This window comes from Zerene cesonia, chromosome 15 (assembly GCF_012273895.1).
Source record: "Zerene cesonia ecotype Mississippi chromosome 15, Zerene_cesonia_1.1, whole genome shotgun sequence".
In the NCBI taxonomy this organism is placed as follows: Eukaryota; Metazoa; Arthropoda; class Insecta; order Lepidoptera; family Pieridae; genus Zerene; species Zerene cesonia.
Window position 1 is genome coordinate 3,507,469 of NC_052116.1, and position 21,070 is coordinate 3,528,538.

Consider the following 21,070-nt stretch of genomic DNA (forward strand, 5'->3'; position numbering starts at 1 on the left):
ATTATTCTTTGCTATTATTTATATATTCTCGTGTTAATTATCAATAACATTGAAATGTGTCCTTTAGAAGCATGTTTTAATAGCTAACAAAAGACGGTTACAAGTTCCAACCGACGACTAACCTCCTTAATCCCCTAAATTTTTAATTCTCTGTTTCGCCTGGGGTGAACTGACGCAGTCGACAAAAAACAACAAACGGTTGACGATGCAGACTTGGAATAGTATTATTAGAGGGATAGCAGAATTTAAAACTAATATTTATAGTTAAATCTACTATAATAATACTTTTAGTTAAATCTAGTATAGGATTATGTTATCTGTGGTATAACATATACATATGTGTAATTAAAATAACGTTTTTGAATTGAAATAATTAATGATAGGTTAAACCTCAAAAACAATAACTTTATTATACGATTTTATTTTTATCTACTTCATATTGCCTCAAGCCTGCATCTATATTATATTGCATACTGATATCGTTTCTGTCTGTTTAAAGTAATATTTAAGTATTTTAATAAGGTGCTCAAATATAGATAAGTTCAAATTGCTTAATTGTTTTCGACAAGGTTTCGAAGAATTTGAAAATATCTCCTTACAAATTACGCCCGGGACGCGACTTATCCCTCGATCTCAATAATTTTCATATTCTTTCTAACGTTATAAATAGGGAAGTAAGTAATTTTGTTTACCTGTTACGATTTCACGCCTAAACAATTGATTATGGATTTATGAAGAAGTTTGGAGTAGAGAAAGGAAAAAAGGCTTTAAGTTAGGTTCATTTTCTCAAAGATTTATGCGAGTGAAATGGAGAAGATAGATGGAAGTATTTACGACTATCATGAGTTATCGCTTTAAGTGCACGCGAGCGAAGCCGCGGGTAGAAAGCTAGCGACATCTAATTCCTTCCAGATATTTCTCGGCAATGTCATAGAATGGATGTCAATTGCCAACTCCTTCTATCATACTCACTAATTCTCATATTTGGTAGAAAATTTAGAAACAAAAAAATGATATTACTTTCAAAATAATAGGTTGCCGTCAATGATTCTACATACAAAATCTAGAAGACCGCCTAGTTATTTGTCCTTATAAAGACACTCTGGGCCGTATAAAAATAAGTAAAATGTGTTTCACCACGTGAGTCATATTATGAGTAGGGAACAAGCCTTTATGCGTAATGCAGGCTTTATAGCGCTATTAAAAGAATTGCAGAAAAAATTTCGTAAAATTGATTTCATTGTTACTGCACTAGCGTCTAAACGCTGGCTGCAAATTAAGTGTAAAGATGTACCTAAGTAAATATATAAATACAAACGTGGTCGTAGCGTTGTTTCTTGGATCTGCTTTATGCGCCAAGGTCAGTGAGTTGACTCTTGATAAAATTCATAACGTGTTCGAACGATAGTGTGATGATACGTCATTCTGAGAATCCCCCTTCATTGTGAAGATTCGCTACGATTATTTTTGTGTACTAGCATGATAATTAAGTCATACACATAATATATTATGTAGACATATATTATATTCCATGTGCTCGCTGCGGGCTGCGGCATCTTATCCTTCCTTTGAAGATTTGTAGCGCCATCTAGTAATTATTAGTTAATGTTATATTTTAAAATTCTAAACCAAGAAAAATATTCATTCTATGAGCATCTGGCATACTTCAATAACTTTTATCTCAATGTTTATGTTTTGTAAAAAATAAAATGAAGCAATAATTACTAGTTATTTTAATACTGCGTTTCTACAAAAAGCACCAAATGAGAACAATTTCCTAGCGAATACAAAAATAATCACGTACTTAAATCGGTCGAAAAGCCACGTAGTGATCGAGGAACAAAGCAAAAAAAAACTTTCGAAATGGGAATCTCCTTTGATTTTGGGAGCGTCGGTTGTAAATACCAAACGGTATAATATTATCAGTACGGTGTCGTATATTTACGTTGGTAATTCATAATAATTTTCGACTCATAATTCATGTGCAATTGTATAGACGCTGTATCTTACCACATTGATAACAGTTGTCTGTCTATAAAAAGATGTAGAAATATTCACTATTCCATTTAAACATTTTTTATTCCGTGACTTGACTTAAAAACAAAGTTGTATAGTTAAGTGGTTATTAAAGTTTTATATATTACGCCTTGCTTTACAGTTTACTTTAGTCCTTTCACATTCTCTACTACATAATTTAAACACGTGTAGAAAACCGCATGCAATGCGTCATCGGCAGCTCCGTTTGCGTCGTCGCGTGGATATAATAGGTTCTTCTCTTTCTAATAGCATATGTGCGAGTAGAAGAGACTGCGATTAAAATTATTGCTGTATTTTACATTGCTGTGATTCATATATTCATGTTAACAATGAGCTCGGAGAGAGTTCATTAATAAGCATTTTACGATTTAATGTGAAACTTGACTGTGCGCCTGTGAGGCAAGAACTTAATTTATACTAACGTATTGATTAAAAACACGTATTATGTGATGTGTGTGACGAAGACATGTAGTTATACAATTTAGATCGACATTTACAGCACGGTATTATTTAGTTACTCCACTTATAACTCAAGATCGACTGATAAGATGTTAACGACGTTTTTAGTTCATTATTATTATAATTACGCGGGCGGAGTCGTGGTGAAAAGCATAGTATTTTCACATAATCTAGCCATACTTATAATTTCATGTTTAACTTACTTATTATAAACCCTTTATGTGTATTAGCTTCTGAAAAAAAAAACATTGTGTTAAATTTTCAATCAAAAGAGGAGGAGGTTATTTATACGAGTATTTTTTTTTTGTGTATGTACACAATCAGGAGTTTTTACTGTTTGAACCGATTTCTATGTTTTTTTTTTTATTTGAAAGCTGGTGCCTGCCATGTGGTCCCATTTAAATTTCGTCTAATTCTGGCAATTTGAATACGGTGTACCGTGTAGTTAGTTATGTTTAATTAATTATTTATGGGTAATGTACCTATCTACTTAAATACTTCGTAGGTTATTTTATTGTTTTATCGATAATTATGCTAAAATATTGACAGCTCTTCTTAGTTTGTTTGTTTTACCAAAATCATCTTGATAATGTGTTCTCAAGGATATCTGAATACACAGTCGCTCTCAGACAAAATTTTAGATACATTTTGTCAGCGAGCGAGCTTCATAGGTGGTTTTTTTTTTTTTTTTAATTGTGTGATAGGGAAGCGCTTGACTACCATCTCGCCTGGTGGTAAGCGTAGATGTAGCCTAAGATGGAGCGCGCTTCCCTAGAAGGTACCTGTTCACTCTACTTTTGAACTTGTGGTTACTTTTACCCTGCACACTTCTTTACTCTAATACTCTTACAAAATACTCTTTTGCCCTCAATACTTTTGGCATGAACACCTACAATATAATTATACGCCTGTGTCTAATAAATATCACAATTGTCGTGCATGGCTTTCTCAACATTTTTGAATCCAGCAAAATAAAAAAAATATAGTTTTTGATTCGTGCTAGGCGTTCTTTTGCCGGGTGATACATCTTATTCCCATGGTAAATTTATTTAACTACGCAGGTGAAGCCGTGTGCGGAAAGCTAGTCAGATTATAGTTGCAAGTTGAGGTGGGTGCCCCGTACCCCAATGTTTATGACGGCTGTAATTGAGCCTAACTGACAGAAAAACTTAAACGCGCTTAATTTAAATTCATATTCATTAATCAGCGTCTATCTGTTCGCACACAGGCTTTCCATGAGGGTTCGGGTACTTGTATATATTATTCTGTGGTTCTGGTCACAATCCACCACGCTGGTCATGCGCGGGTTGCCAGATGCCATATGTCGTCGAATTCTTCGATTCTTCGACATGCCGGTTTACCTAATAAAGTCTTCCTTCACTGTTTCGGACAGTCCTGATGTGGATAATGCGCAGAAAAAATGAAAAAATTATTTATATATTTCTACGTAGAAGTCCAAAGCCTCAAAACTGAGTCACCACTGCTGCAGTGCTCTAGGCTTATTTTAAACTAGCGGTCCGCCCCGGCTTCGCCCGTGGTACATATAGCCTTCCTCAATAAATGGGCTATCTAACACTGAAAGAATGTTTCAAATCGGACGTGTATGTGGTTCCTGAGATTAGTACGTTCAAATAAACAAACAAACAAACAATCTCTACCTATACCACAGTTCAAATTATTTATTTGTACCTTGTAAATAGATTGTAGAAGTAGATACCTTTTATTTAAAACTAGCTTTTGCCCACGGCTTCGCAACCGTTAAATTTGGAGAAGTTTAATAGATGTTATTATCAATACATATAAACTATTATAAACCTTCATCTTGAATCACTTAATCTATTTAAACACATCATGAAAATCCGTTGCGTAGTTTTTAAGATTTATGCATGCATAGGGACATAGGGACAGAAGGAGAAGAAAGCGACTTTGTTTTATACTATGTAGATATGATTTTTAGCAGCAATTATAGAGGTAACTGAGATTTTTGTATCTGTCGTCTGTTACCAACCGATAATAAACAATTTATTTATATATTTTGCAAAACCAAAAGCGCTTCTAAAATAAATCTTCAAAACAATTGAAACAAACATGAAATCATTCATTATTAAAAAAAATAACTGATTTTGAGAATCGAAATTCGATAAAGCCACGTAAGAAAATACATGCGACTCAGCCGCATCTGATCACCTTGTATTATCAACGAAGTATAACGACCATAATAGATCACAGGGAGGTACGATCAATGAAAGTTACGGACGATTCTTGAATGAAATGACGTCACTGCATAGTAAACGCGTGTGTACTCTATACTACGGTTATATAGATAATTGGGCTCTTTCTTTTGGGCTTTGGCGTCAGATATTCTACAGTGCTTGAATAGAATAGTCACAACTCGGTAGCGATGTGAGTCGGACGCGGTCCGCTTGCTGTCTTCGCGCTCTTTCGCGCTGCGGCGGCTTTGCACCGCGAATTTAGGGCAACCATAAACCCTCCCTCCCTCTCTAACTGCCGCGTAATAAGATCACCTGTCTCGCGCTCACTTATTTTCACTACCGATCGTGACATAATATTAATGCCTGTCATTGATGTAATCACCCAATGTTTACATTGTGATTGTGTTTGTAATGAAAAATCTTTGAGTGTTGGTGCATCGCAGTTCACACGATTCTGCCTCCTGAAGTAGGCCGCGTCGTATGTATTGGTAAATATTTTTTTTTGTATATCAAAGTTAAGAATATTAACTATTTTGTATACGATTTTTGTTTAAAATAAATAATTTAACTATAATTGGTATTCTATGTCAGAGATAATAATTATACTTAATATAAAAGCACTTAATAAATATTTGAAACAAAACGCAATATCTTTTTCTGATTTATAATATCTATTGGAGCATTTATGTAATATATGTATAATATGTGTAACTTTTTTATTTAAATGAACTAACCCAGCTGCAATCCCATTGCATTTCAGAAGGTAGTCAGCTGATTTTGTCTTTGTTAGTTGAGTAGTAATGCTAATGTAAACCTTAAGTCAACGGAGTAAACTAACAAAATAGACTAAATGATAAACACCGCGTAATATTCGCAGTTTGCACATGATTCGCTTTGTTATTTTACTTATTAGCTAGACAACGAAGGGAATTGTAAATAAAACATCACAAAAAAAGCATTAAAAGTTTTGATAAGATTTGGTTAAAACTAAACTAACAAAATTCATAGTTGTATCACAGTAACTATTCTATACCCATTAAATTACACGTTGTCTAGTTTTAACAACTTCATATAAAACAATAAAAAAAATACCCTTGGAGATGGATACTGACCATTTCAAAGAATTGATTGGAAGGTATTTATAAGTATAATCGTAGCTACATTTATATTCTATCTACATTTTGCCACTAAATTATTTGGACAATAAAGTCAGCAACAAACGTGGTTATTCAATTTAAATGCAAGGCTGATTGTCGTATTTGAATAAATACAAGTTATTTTCCTATATTTTTTCACGGAGACGGTTTATTTATCGACATTATATTTGTAGAGTCATGCAGTAATAATAAATATCGCTTCATAAAGTAAATTTATTTAAATAGTGCTATTATACTCATGATACCTACTTATGAATAACATTAATAATTGGTTGCGATAAAGTTAACTACATAATGTGAAGATACACTGTTATGACACTATTAAATTAATGTTACTTAAACAGAGCCAGAAATAAAATATAATAGATCTGATTGAGATATACACAAAAATAATATAATATACTTTATATGAACAGCAATAAAGATTGAAGGTCAGAATTGACATAAAATTTTAACGATTTAACATAATCAGCGTCTTTAACGAGCATGATTTATTAATATTGTTGTATTAAAAGATCTAAAAATGCAGTGTTCACATAATATATAACGATAATTCTCGCCTGCAACAAAACCTACCTATATACCTACTTCTGTTATCAGGAAATGGCCAGTCATCACAAAAATTGCTTTCACGACTATAACATTTACTATTACTTAGTGTATTTTATTATCTCATGTAATTGTGACATTTCTTATATTCATATCAATAATATCTCACTTATAACAAGTGAGTCACACTGATTGATAATCACAACCGCTGGTGCTGGTCGATTATAATGATATCGACTCTAAAGTCCATTGAAGTACTAATGTAAATGCATGGAATGTATTTGTACATACACATCTTTGCAACAAGTGACACGCTTGTTATCAGTCGTCTGCCTGTCTTCACCTGTGAAGGATACTCGAAACATTTTGTGAGGTACGTTATCTGATAACAATTTGATTTTAATCCTCTATTGTTAATATATAAAATGAATAAAATATTGGTATATTTTTTCTGTCTAAATTATAGAAAATGATTTTTAATTTTATTTAAAAGTTACCGCATTGTTACAATTGACGGCTAGCAGGTATAAGAACTGCATATTTCTACATTTCTTCAAAATTAAATAAATACGTTCCAAATTACATAAATACGTTCTTATAATATGTCCCTTTTTAATTTTTAAGAACTCAATTAACATTGAATTAAATAAAATAACCATGTAGGTATGTTATAACACGTTAAAAACATTACGTTTCCATAGTTTAAATATCGGTGTAAGAATTAAATTATATACTTATAAAGTAGGATACATCCTAACTATATATAGTAGAATCTATCACTATAATATAATAGACTATTAGGCAGTAAAGTTATAGGAACATCGATCGAGTTATCAATGACCAAAAATATTGGCCAAAATCAATTAGTAAAAGAATACGATAAGGATTGTTGTACCTGCTCAGGTCAAAAATGAATGTAATAAATAATAATGAACTCTATATATTCCGAGTTATGACTAAAACCCATAAATGAAAATTCCGATTTTAAATGTGTGAAGGTTAAGTTCGAATGTAGGTACATTAATCAGTTTGATTTTAAGCCTTTCGTTCCCTCCTACACAGATTAGCTATTAACTAGTTACTACGCAACTTCCAGTGATATTTAGCACAGCCACAGATAATGTATGTAATATCTATAGATATTATCAGTGGTAACACTATACAGCTTATTGAATGAGACAGTCTTCTAAATCTTTCGTCCAAATAGAGAAACGTGAACCTTTTGTTCTTGGCTTTACTGAAGTGCTAAGAAGTGTACGTATTAAGTTTTTAGAATTTGATATTGATATACGTATACACTTAAAATGGATTAAAACCCCTATACATTCAATTTAAGTTATTTTGTTAATGAATCTCAAACTAAAAAAATGAATAACCGAAATGTTTGTATGTGCATAAATTCAAAACGACTACACCAAATTTATTATATGTGTTTGTTATTGACACGAGAAGGTTTGTAAGAAAATTAATAAAAAAGTAATAGTAAATATCAAACCGACCACAGGGGCGCCGCAATTTTTCTTTTAATTACTTGCGTGAAAAAATGATTATTTTTTTGCGTGAAAACATTACAAACATACAAAAATACAAAAGATTTCAATACAATATTAGTGTAGATATCTTTGTGACGCACGTATTTTTAATTGGTACCACAAAAGCACAGAAGTCATTAATAAAACCTTATTGGCTTTTTCACAATGGCAACTGGCAAATTATAATAAATCTTTTTTTATGAAAATGAAGAAACAGTAGTATTCGCATACTATATTCTGTGAGAGTTTGATCTTATCCCGGCGCTAGCCCAATTCGATTCAAAGCGTGCTCGACTCCTACAATGCTCAATTGTATATCTCAATTCTTAATCATTCATCCAATCTTGTAAATAGGTTAGTTTCGTATATATGACAAAGACATATATATTGGCACAGTGTTTGGCGGGAATCCAAAGTTAAGACACTCCTGAGCCAACTGTACATGAGAGATGAGCTGTCGTTTCCTCCCACTGCGTATAATATGCTAAAATTCTTGTTCAATATTACAATTAATTATTAATATTGTGTATATAACCAAAGATATTATAGTACTATACTAATACTAGCTGACCCACAAACGCTGTTCTGCCTTACTCTTATCATTTAGGGGTATGAAAATACATGATGGCCGATTCTGAGAACAACCTATATATGCACCCAAAATTTCATGAGAATCGGTCCAGCGTTTTCGGAGGAGTATGACAACTAACAATGGGATGAGAATTTTATATATGTATACATATATAAATTGACGTATAGTATTTGCCCGTATCACTGCGCAAGGATTTGTTTGCAGCTCAATCTAGAGGTTTTTCTCACAATATTTGTATTCTTTATCGTTCAAATGTCTGAGAAACTATCATAAGATCAGATTGAGTCTTTAATACCCTGTCTTCATATTTAGATGAATGTAACATACATACATACACTCATTAATACCATCGAGGTAATGAACATTATATTTTTATTCAGTACGTAACGTAAAAAATAATAACACAAGGTAGCTACTTATAGTTGGAACGTTTTAATTTATTATATCGTCTGATAGACGATGTCTTTCTGCAATAATTTTAACAAAAATGTAGTCCTCGAAATACCTGCAGCGCATTGTATATAGAATAAATTATGTGGATAATAAAAAGAAGTAAAAGTAAACGATGACACAGCCAAGCGAAACCTACAAATTATTTCTCAGATTACGGAGACTTGCAAGTTTTCTTATACCAATCATGTTTATATTACAAAATCAGCAGTTCGCCCCTTCTTAGCCCGTGGTACATATAAAGCCCATGTCACTCAGGGGAGTTGCAGCTTTCTAATGGTGAAAGAATTTTTAAAATCGTCCAGTAGTTTTTGAGTTTATCTATTACAAACAAACAAACAAAAAATCAAATCTTTCCTCTTTATAATATAGATATTGTTAGCAAATTATTCTTAGGTATAAGTATAATTAAATTGTTTATAGTTTGAAAGAAATAAGGAAATACGAAAATAAATGTAAAAACGTAAAAGTAATAGACGAGTCGGATCTATCTACACTAATATTATAAAGAGAAAAAAATTGTATGTTTGTAACGTATTCATGCAAAAACTACTGGACCGTTTTAAGAAATTCTTCCACCATTAGAAAGCTGCATCTTCACTGAGTGACATATGCTATATAGGCTTCGCCCGTGTTAGTGTGTTGCCGATTTTACCACGATTGCTGCTAATACGGAGACATGTTTTAATTTATCACTAAAACATTTATCACATTGATATCGAACTACTTGCAGAGAGTTTATTATAGGTTTACAGCGATAAGTAGCAGCATCTGTGCATATTGCTGAACAACCGTCCTTTTATTCTTAGAGATAATTCTACAACGTCAATAACCAACATTATCTTTAGTATTTTTTAAACAAAGAATACGAATTCTGCGTATGAAAAAAAGAAGAACAATGAACGGGTTGCTTTTGAGAAAATAAACAATGCCAAACGACGAGTGATGACTTAGTTTCATGTCTTTAGGCATTTATTTATTCTCGTTTTATTAACATTTACAATTAGTATTAATAATTTCTACTAGGCAATATCATTTAAGTGGGCGTGAAGGCCAAATAAATTATGGCCTCAACTCGTGTTATATCGGAATTGCACTTAGGACTCTGTTATTATTAGGTATAATAAAAACAATTGCTTATTCAGTAATAAAAGTTTCTATAGTAGTACTACTATACCGATGGAAGCGTGAAATTAAGTCCCATCGTAATAAATATCAGTTACAGTTCCGCAGGCAAAGATAATTAATGTATATACTCTCACCACATTGTGCCAGTACTTATTAATCTCCGATTTTGCTTGTATTATGCGGTACCAACGCTATGCTTTGATGGTGGCTTAAAATGTAATTTCCTTATAATAAAATATAAATATATATTATTTTCTCATAATCCGCAAGGGGAAGATACACTGACATCGTCGCCACGGTGGAAATTAATCCCAGAACGGCCCCTCTGAAATAGATGTTGTGGTAGTCGAGCACGCTTCGGCATGAATTGGGCCAGCTCCCACCGGGGAAGTACCACACCCCCACAGAAAACCGGCGTGAAATAGTGGCATGCCACTGTGTTTCGTACATTGAGTGGGGGAGCCGGAGGCCCGTATCCTTTTCCTCGCCCGCCCCAGTCGATTCCTTCTTTCCAGCCGTTAATCCTTTCCTTTTCCCTTACCCCATAAAATCGGGCAGCGCATTTGCAGATGCACTACCTTTGCGAATGTTCATGGGCGGTGACGATCGTTTACCATCAGGCGAACCACCAGCTCAGTTGCCCGCTATGACATAAAAAAGATGATATATGCAAAAACTGTCCATTGGTTTAAGTACAGATATAGATTAAAATGTGAATTAGCACATTAGGTAACTTGTTTCCCAGGTACTTTGCTTGATTACTCAGTTTTGTCCTCACCAATCTTGATATCTATGCCGACTGACGTCTCGTTAACTGTATAACATTTTGACAAGAGATTTTCATATCTTTTGTTAGTATTTATAAAACAAAAGAGCAATAAAGATGTTTTATTTCATGTGTGGAGCAATAACTTGTCTAGTGATATCAGATACGCGTTACCCTAGTGACCTAGAGGTTAGAGGTACATTTACCTAATCTAGTCTCCTTGACTTTCAATTATCATTGCAGCATTTAATATTATTAGCATCTTGTGATCGTTTTTACTTGAAACAACTAGAAATTTCATTTTATTATAACTTTGGTTCTTTACATTTAGAGAGAAACAAAATATTTATATGACTCCACTAAAATTAAAACAAAACATGACAATTAAAATATAATAAAAATAAAAAACAAAAAGCAGAGCTAAATGAGATAGCCTCTCAGCCTACGCCGCATCGCATATGCAATAATGTGTTCTCAGTGGCCAGTCTTTAACGAAGCGGCAATACGTCAAATTTATATGTTCAAAAGCAAAGAAAACGTTTAATACAGTAAATATTATTAATAAAAATACTCATGAAAGGGTCAACTCAATTTCTGTAGTAACTATGTAACTTTTAGTCATAATGTCTATGAGATACCTTTTCACTTTCAATAGATATTACTTAATACTTTCACTGACGCAAAGCAATGTAAACCGTTCCAGATAAAATCTTGGTTATTGTACAAATATTAATATGTCAATATGAATGGAACATTTTGATTATCCTGAAATTCTATGTATTTATTATAATCGATATTTACGATATTAGAGCATACAAGCTATTGGCTATTAGGTATCTCAAAATATTAAAAATCAATAAATTTTGATAATTTATAAAAATATACACGAAAATTCAAGATATACTATATATAGCTTATGGACTAATATTTATTGCACCAACTACGTAGGTGTATATTTATTTCTTTTTTTTGCTATAGACGGGCACTGAGTTGGTTGTCCGCCTGATGGTAAACGATCACCACCTACCATGAACATTCGCTCTGTATGAACGTTTTCTGTGAGGGTTTGGCACTTCCCCGGTACGAGCTGACGCAATTCATGCCGGAGCGTGCTCGACTCCCACATATAAGATTTCTAACGAGAGTTTGATCACTGTTCAAATTATTCTTATATCGTACTAGCGGTCCGCCCCGGCTTGCCCGTGGTACATATATAGCCTATAAACTTCCTCAATAAATGGGCTATCTAATAAAACTGAAAGAATATTTTAAATCGGACCAGTAGTTCTTGAGATTAGTGCGTTCAATCAAACAAACTCTTCAGCTTTATAATATTAGTATAGATTATTGTTAAATAGTTGCTCCGTTTTCAGGTAGTATGGAAACGGAAGAATTAATAGCAAGATAATAATGCCGGTATTAAGGAACGCCGACCATCCTGCGTCGAAGGCGACGGATTCTATTGCGTCGCGATATGTGGTTGCTGTACTGGGCTCTTGGGCGGCGGAAGCAGGTATATAATTAAAATATTTATGTATATTTCTATTCTTTTTTTTTGTATCGTAGGTACCATCTGGATTAAAGCACTATAATTATTTATTTGCTTGCAAGGCAATCTTGCTCGCCGTAATAAAATTTTAATACTTAGAAGAAACTATCTTGAAGGTGAGGGTGTAGCTACCGCCGGATCAGCCATATCCTTTTTTTGTAATTTTTACTGTTATTTGTTTAAGATTTCTGTTAGTTAGATTATTGGGACGGCTTTTGATAAATCTCTTTACTCTTTCTGTGGATCCCCAAACTAATTCTGATACAAGGCTTCCCTAAGGCAAGCTACACAGCTATACTAGTTGAATGTATAATGTACATTGTAATGTCAAGTTAATTATACGAGTAACTAGAACACTGAACATTAACATAATAAAGTATATATAGTTCTGTATAATATATCTACACTATGTTACTATCTATTGAGCAACATTTTATTTTATTACCATAAATAAAACACATAAAGCTCACAAAATAACAGAGTAAAATTTTGTTATAATTTTTAGTTTTTTACATATACAATACAACTGATAGTGCGTTAATAATAATATATTTTCAAAATATAAGAATGCAATACCATTTTATTTTTATTATGCATCTTACGTTCTAATTATAAAATAAGACGAATTGATTCTATTTCAGCAACATATCCTTTCGATTTGACAAAAACAAGGTTGCAGATACAATCTGAAGTCGCCGCCGCTAAGCAATCTGGAATCAAGGTAAATTTCACATAATTACACCATAGTTTTTCATTTCTTTAGTATTCTTTAAAAATTTATTAGAGTAATTGTGCATTTTTATGCAATTTAACTTTTTATATTTGTTCGCTATGGTAACAATACGTGAAAAAATATATAATATGAATACCACAATCCAAAAAAGGCAACGAAAACGGCAGCGATATTATATTAATTTCAGAAATAATACCTAATGATCAGGCATTTGTGCTGTCATTCACTAAATGACGTCATAGACTAATGAATGCCGGAGGCCTATTTCCTTCTCCTAGCCCTTCCCAGTCCATTCCTTCTTTCCTGTCATCAATTCTTTCCTTATCCCTTTTCCCATAAAAGCGGGCAGCGCATTCTCAGAGGTCTGAGCCTCTGCGAATGTTCATGGGCGGTGGTGATCGTTTACCATCAGGCGAACCACCAGCTCAGTTTCCCGCTATGACATAAAAAAAAAGAATGACGCAAAATCGGGACTTAATACGAATACGTGTAATTATATTTTTTTATTCGTTACAAAGGCGCCTAGCAATAAATTGTCAATGGAATATAAAGTTATTGCATCAAATATACACTTATTTCTTCTTCATGGTTAACAGTAGTAACATTGTTTTTATTATTTACTCAATAAAATATTTTCCATGCAGTGCTCTCTGAACTTACGACTCGACTGTTGAGATTGGTGTGAAAGATTTTCATTAGTAGAGGCAATTTTCGTCAAATATTACACTAGAACTACGCCGTCGTCCGCGTGTGCTTATATCATCATTATTATTTACACTCACAACGCTCAAATCTTTATTTTCGTTGTTATCAAAAAAGCCTCAAATATATACGACAAATGCACTGATATTTTATTGTTTTTGATTAATATTATTAAATAGAGGATTTTCAAATCAAAAAAATTTTAAGTTAATCACCTGCCAAAAATGTAATTCAACTTACTGTCTCTTTTACTGGTCGCATTTACAAACGATTTGAGTTTTCAACTGATGAGGTTGAATAAGATTGAAATATTTACAATGGTTTTACCATAAATTGCTTTGTAGAATTCTCATTACCTTTCGATAGTATAATTCTTTAATAATATAACTTATAAATACCATAAATTTCTAGTTAGAGAACCATGGAATGATAAAAACTGCGGTGGGAATAGCGAAGCAGGAAGGCGTGTTAAAGTTATGGAGCGGGCTGATGCCAATGTTCCAGCGACACGCAATTTACTCCGGTAGCCGATTGATTTTCTATGAACACTTTCGAAGTTATCTCAAAGACGAAAATGGAAAAGTTTCCTTGGGAGCTGCCTCTGTGGGTGAGAAACTTATTTATTTATTTTGTAGATCATTCAGATGTATTTTAAATATATTATTAATTATATATAGAGGTTTGTATAGTTATTTTTAACGAATAGGTACGAAAAATACGAATGAGTGTGAGAGAGAGTGCGAAACAAGTAAATGAACTGAATTTTTAACTTTGAAGAAAATGGATTCTATCAATACGATCCGACTGTAATATATAAATTAAGGTTAAAGGTTGAATGCATTCATTATGTAAATGGTAATTTATTGGTAAACTAATTAGGTAGTCGGGAACCATTTGGGAACGCACAAGTCACGATGTTATGACGTCATTAGGCCAGGTTATTGTTCGGTTAATATAAGTGAGGGACGAAATTATAGGCGCCAATGTTATATTCCTTATTTTTTAAACATCTTATATTAAAAAAATACTCATCATTACACTGTAACTATGTTGTAATGACTATATCTATTTTTAGTTTTCATTTTTGTTTGCAAATATAACACAAAATTATTATTCATAAATTCAAAATCCGGCCGGACGAGGTTTGTTAAAATGTTTTGATTATTTCGTTTTATCAATGGCCATGAGTAGTTGATAAAGAATTAATAGTATGTGCGGTGTTATTGACCTTCAATTCGATGTTTAATTTTGTAATACGGTTCGTTTTATCATTCACATTGTTTGTATAATAATAGTACTATCTTGATTATTTGTTAAGCAATACAGATACAGATATTAACATTCTTTTGAAGGTGAAAATGTAATTTAAAGTAAAAAGTTTATATAGAAAGAGGCAGGTACGTCTTTTGTTTTGATATAAACTTGGATACAGTGTATCATTATATTTGATTTACTTTTTTAATGTCGTTTAGGTATAAACACATTAAAAAGTTCGATTTCCAAAGTAAATATCAGCCACGTTTACAATACGACGTATTTAATTATAGGAGTCGAAACCAAAACGAATGCAGTTTGCAGTTGGATACAATCACACATCGCAGGCCGCAGCTGTGCCCATGCACGAGCACGACACATTTCATTACAGTTTGCTTGATATGTATTTTTTATTTGCTTTGGGGAGTGCCTCCGGGACTTTGAATCTGCATTATGCGCCCCTTTATAGGTGCTCTGAGCATCCTGGGGTTTTTTAATAAATACTAAGTATTTATTTCTAACGTCGTGTAACTAGCTAGGTGGTCTACGGGGCGAGACGGTGATGGTTCTATATCCCCTATTATTGCACAAATTATGACAAAATTTATGATGAAATGTGTTCTAGTAGATATATTTTTAAATAATTGCTCTTGTTTACGGTGTAAAAAGACTTTACGACAACATGTTGTAAGAAGCCTATAAAAACGAACTAATTTTATAACGTGTCTATAAAATAAACGTTTAATTGGCGCGAAGTCCGGCAGGCGGGCTGGCTGCGGGTTCCCTCGCGCAGCTGATTGCGTCGCCAACAGACCTGGTGAAGGTCCAGATGCAAGCTGAGGGTAGGAGGTTGCTGCAAGGGAAGCCGCCCAGGTTCTCCAACTGTAGGCAGGTGTATGTAATGCTGTATGCGGAGGGCGGCATCAAGGGGTTTTGGAGAGGTATATTTTGTAACTATTTATTTATATACTGTATTAAAATTTTTAGACATGCATTTCTAAATTAATGTTCCTAAAATGACAATGCAATTATTTTGAAATCCAAGGCATTTTTGAAAATAACCCAATTATTTTAAAATTTTCTAATCTTCTACAATTTGTTGATAACTTCAGTCTAATCTGTTGATTTTAATTTCATTTCTACGAAAATAATTATAGTAGTCAATTCTATTCTACAAATGATTATCACAAAACATTTATCAACCAACTTCAAAAAAGGAGGAAGTTATAAATTCGTCTGTTTTTTGTCTTTATTAGCTCATAACTTTTTACTGGCTGAAACGATTTTTATTATTTTTAATTTGAAATCTGGTGCCTGCCGTTTGGTCCCGTTTAAACTCTAGTTCTAACAATTTGAGGTGGTATAGCTTTGTTAAAAATGTTTATTCCTCTAAATACCTCCAGGTGCCGTGCCAAACGTGCAAAGAGCAGCGCTAGTCAACATGGGTGACCTGGCGGCGTATGACTTCACAAAGCAGTTCCTTATCCGGGAGTTCGGGATGGCCGACAACGCTATAGTGCACGGCGCGGCTGCGTTTACAGCTGGTTTTGTGGCTGCTGTTATGGGAACTCCAGCCGACGTGATGAAGACGAGGCTTATGAACCAACCTGTGGGCCCGGATGGCAGGTGATTTTGGTTCTATCTTTTTTACACGCTTTTTATTAGCTTCACCTGTATGTTTGTTTGTTTGTATGTTTGTTTGTTTGTATGTTTGTTTGTTTGTAACTGACTTCTTTGGGCGCGATTTTGACCCACTTTAAACGGCCAGATTTCGTTCAAACTTTGTAGATTTATTGAGGACCGATGACAATACACTAATTTGATAAAATTATTCCAGTTTTCAATTTGCAAAATATGATTTTTGTTAAAGCGTGTTTTATAGTTTTTTTAAACTATTATATTTTATTAAAGATTGCATATACAACGTATTCTATACAATAGAACTAACGTACTCATCATGTATGTAGTTATTGTGATCCGATTACCTGTTTTTAATTGAAAAAGAAACAAACATTCATTCTTTCATCGATACATTATTCTTCATTTGGTTTTATATATAGAGAAAACTTTTATATATATATATACAGAAAGTGTTATTGTCATAGAACTTAACAAGACATTCAATGATTATAGGAATTTTGTCGTTCTTGAGTATAGTAATGTCTGTTCTTCCTTTTTAGTTGAAAAAAATAATTTTTTATCGACAAGCAATAATTAAGGTCGACTATACTGTTACGATCGTGAGCTTGTAATATTAATTTGTGGCCACGATAATTTAATAGTTGAGTCATTTTTTAATAAATTATTTATTCCGATTGTTCAGCTACAAAGTTGTTAACTTCTCTTGTTACAAAAAGCTTATTTAATTATTTACGATAGTTTATTGAGATATTTCGGATAAAAATCCAAACGATAAAGTTATATAACACAATATCAAAGTATTGTCAAAATACTGCATCCTATTGCATATAATCTATCACAAAATAAACCAACGCCTATTTCCAAGAAAGCCATACGTGCTATTCAAACACGCGTATAACAATAATCATGGAAACGTACCGCAACTAATCAATACTCGTGCACGAAATCAATATTTTCACGAGATTGCATAGTACTAAGTGTAAAGTAGGTGAATAGTGCGGTAGAGGTCACATAACGGGGTCAAAGTCGCGTGGCGCGAACATACGTAGGTCTCCTTTCCCTTTCATTCCAAATACTCCAGACCTTCGGATGCGATGTTAGACTTTAACATTGTTGTTGTTTGGGAATTATTCTTTGTTAGTTTTGTGCATATGACTAATTTTCGTTTAGGAGAATACAGTTCTTAATATGTATCTATAATATACTAGATACTACAGTCCGTATTAACTATTTATGCTAAGTAATTTTTGATAGCCTTCACTTCATAAGATGGGAAAAATATGGTTTATGCAACACATTTTTTTCAAATATCTATACTAAGGACATGAAATCATGACAATGTAAAAAATCGTGGATAATATAAGAGACCTTAACGTATCGTCTAAGCCTTCATGTAGGATTAAAAACGGACAAATTTATTGAATCCATATTCCATACACTTACTTCAAATAATTTCCTTATAAATATTCTTTAGTTTTTTCAGATATTGAATATATACTTAATACCACTAATATTTATTTTATAAAATATATCGATCGATTGATAAAATATATAAGCATATACGTTTTTTTTTATCTATACCTGCCAACATGTAAAACTTACGTTCACGTCTATACAAAACTTGTTCCAGGGGTACGCTCTACCGCGGAATGATCGATTGTTTACAGCAGTCGGTCCGGAACGAGGGCATACTGTCCCTTTACAAAGGGTTCTTGCCTCTGTGGATGCGACTGGGCCCTTGGGCGCTTATAAACTGGATCGCTTTTGAAAACATCATGCTGGCTATTGGAGGACACACGTTTTAGAGCTTTCAATTGATTTTTTATATGTTGTTATTGTTAAACCGGCTATCAGATAGAATGATTTGTAGTTTGTTTGATATTTTACAATAGATTGTGATATTTTTTCATAAGTTACTTTTACAAAGAATTGAAGTTGAAACCTTTAAATACAAATTCACTCATACTGCAAAATATATTAATATGTTAAATGTCATTATTTTATATTTTGCAAAAAAATACGCTATGCATTTTATGATCATATTAATCAGATAAGAATTAAGCAATTTTAGTTTCTACTAACACTTTTCTTCAACTATTACAGTAAACAGTAATGCAATTGTTCTCTCAATACAACCACGAATTGAAACCATGAATAATTTAATTGGTTAAATATATAGGCAGTCTTTATACAAATGCGTACGACTTAGTAAAATAGTTTTAGTAGTCTTCTATTGTCGCTTTTTAATACCGAATAGGTACATACCGATATACAAATGTGATTAACAATTAAATTCCTCAATATTTATCATATTACATACTTCTCACATTGCAATAATTTTAACTGTGATTCAGTAATTGTAAATGCGTATAAAATATACTTCTAAATGTACAATAAATTTGCGTTAAGTGACGTAACCGATTCCATACGCTAACGCTATTGCGAATAATTATAAATTCATATAATGACGAACCTTAGCTACGCTCCGCTGTGACTATGATATTAATTTTAATTGGAGCGAGTCTCGCAAATTGCGTTTCCGTGGGAAAAGGGGATTATTTGAATAAAAAAATAATACAAAAATGCAACGGCAGATACAAATTTTTTATACATAGCTATGTGGTAAGAATAAATGTTTGTTACTTATTTGTTGAAACTGGAATGTTGATATGCGTTTAGTGCAAATGATACGCAGAATTCGCTTTAAATATTTATAAATAGTTATTTAGTCATAGTTGTTATTGTGTGTTGTTGGGCAAGTAGTACCTATTTATTGTGATAATAAATATATTTATTGTTGAGATTTATGTTTTTCATTTGTCCAATAGTTGATTCCATGAGTTATACCAAGGATTAAATAAAACGCAAAGTACAATATTAAATTTATTAGTAAAAAATATTATACATCTTCCACAATATTGGAGAATCATAACTTAATTATTTTAAATATTTTGATTATAATAGATTATAGCACTTCCAATTTATTAAAACATGCCGACTTACATCTACAGCGAGAAGCACATTAGACAATTGTTTAGCATTTCCGTCTCACTTGATAGATCGACACACCGCTCATCTTACAATATCTACGTATAGTAAACACATTCAAATGCCTTATCGGGGAACATTTAGATTTTTAAACATTAATATATGCAAAGAAATGTCATCCTAACTTACAACGACCGCGACGGTCGTCAATTTCTAAGTTCTATCAAGTATATTTCGATAAATATAGTAATTTTGGGTACATTACAATAACAAAAATAAATATCTACATTGAATTAACGAGCACTCAAAGTTATTAATTTCCAAGTCTTGACTATAATGTTATACGCTAACTAAGTACAATGACACCGCCGAGTGCCACGTCGTTACGCTGCCGAATTACTTGCGTTCCATTATTATCGTATTTATTCCAGTAGTCTACAAACTACCGCGTCCTTACTTTAAAATTTTATATTAAGGTTAAAATTTGAAATATTAGTTGATATTATCATTATCATTATTTACTCGTATCCATTAATCGATAAAACACTAAAACGGGTAACAAAATCGTCTCCAAATAACACATCGAAAGCGTTAAAAGCGCAATTGCGATATAAAAATTTTCTAAAAAATCCTCGCTGTACAAACCGTTCTATAAAACGTCGCCGATATAAAAAAGAAACGTCCACGCGAACAATAATATAATATACGGGACTCATAATTTGTGCGAAACACAAATCCACCGCGGCCTAAAGCTATAAGGAAAAGCTTCGGGGACACTCGTAATACGTCGTACACTTTAGCATAGTAACACTAAACTGGATTACATAGTTTTGCATATAATATTATATGAAAGTAAAAACCGCGCGAACTTAACAACTATTACCTTAATTAACGTGTATAATGGTAAATGTTTATGAGCATTACTAATATGGGGATAAATAATGGTCATACTTTAAATCACATGTATGAAAATCTGACGGAGCAATTCAGCCATAAAAAAACAAACTGATTTGATCCCACGCACTATTACTAAGCATATATATATTTCAAAAACTAAAATAACATTCTGGCACGTATAAGCGGACATATTATCCCTAATGACCTCTTCACACCGACCGAAAGCTAAGACCGCACTGATCAGACCACGCTTCCAATCGTGTACGTCGAGGCCCTAAAATTCGCGATAAATTAATTCGTAATGCAATAAAATTTTGTACTACCAGAAATTTTGGATGCCATCGCGTCGCGACAAGGCATTGTCCCGATTCGAAATGAATTTAGACGTCGCGAAACTTATAGTAATTATCATAGCTGACATGA

At 32.8% G+C, this 21,070-nt stretch overlaps 1 protein-coding gene across 2 annotated transcripts; it reads left to right on the plus strand.

Annotated features, from left to right (window-relative positions):
* The first annotated feature begins 4,863 nt into the window (after positions 1–4,863).
* LOC119832685 (mitochondrial uncoupling protein 4) lies at positions 4,864–19,558 on the plus strand. Of its 2 annotated transcripts, none has more exons than XM_038356402.1 (7): positions 4,864–5,197; positions 12,257–12,396; positions 13,074–13,153; positions 14,279–14,474; positions 15,886–16,062; positions 16,525–16,747; positions 18,393–19,558. In XM_038356402.1, exons 2-7 carry the CDS (start codon positions 12,294–12,296, stop codon positions 18,565–18,567), a joined length of 954 nt encoding a protein of 317 aa, XP_038212330.1. In that variant the 5' UTR covers positions 4,864–5,197; positions 12,257–12,293; the 3' UTR covers positions 18,568–19,558. The 2 variants fall into 2 exon arrangements, with proteins under 2 accessions (XP_038212330.1, XP_038212329.1); XM_038356401.1 differs by lacking the exon at positions 4,864–5,197 and adding an exon at positions 6,639–6,788.
* The last annotated feature ends 1,512 nt before the right edge of the window (positions 19,559–21,070 follow it).

Coding starts and splice junctions, on each gene's coding strand:
- LOC119832685 (XM_038356402.1), top strand. CDS start 12,294: ATGCCGGTATTAAGGAACGCCGACCATCCTGCGTCGAAGGCGACGGAT. Junction 12,397..13,073: donor CTCTTGGGCGGCGGAAGCAG/GTATATAATTAA, acceptor ATTCTATTTCAG/CAACATATCCTTTCGATTTG. Junction 16,063..16,524: donor CATCAAGGGGTTTTGGAGAG/GTATATTTTGTA, acceptor AAATACCTCCAG/GTGCCGTGCCAAACGTGCAA.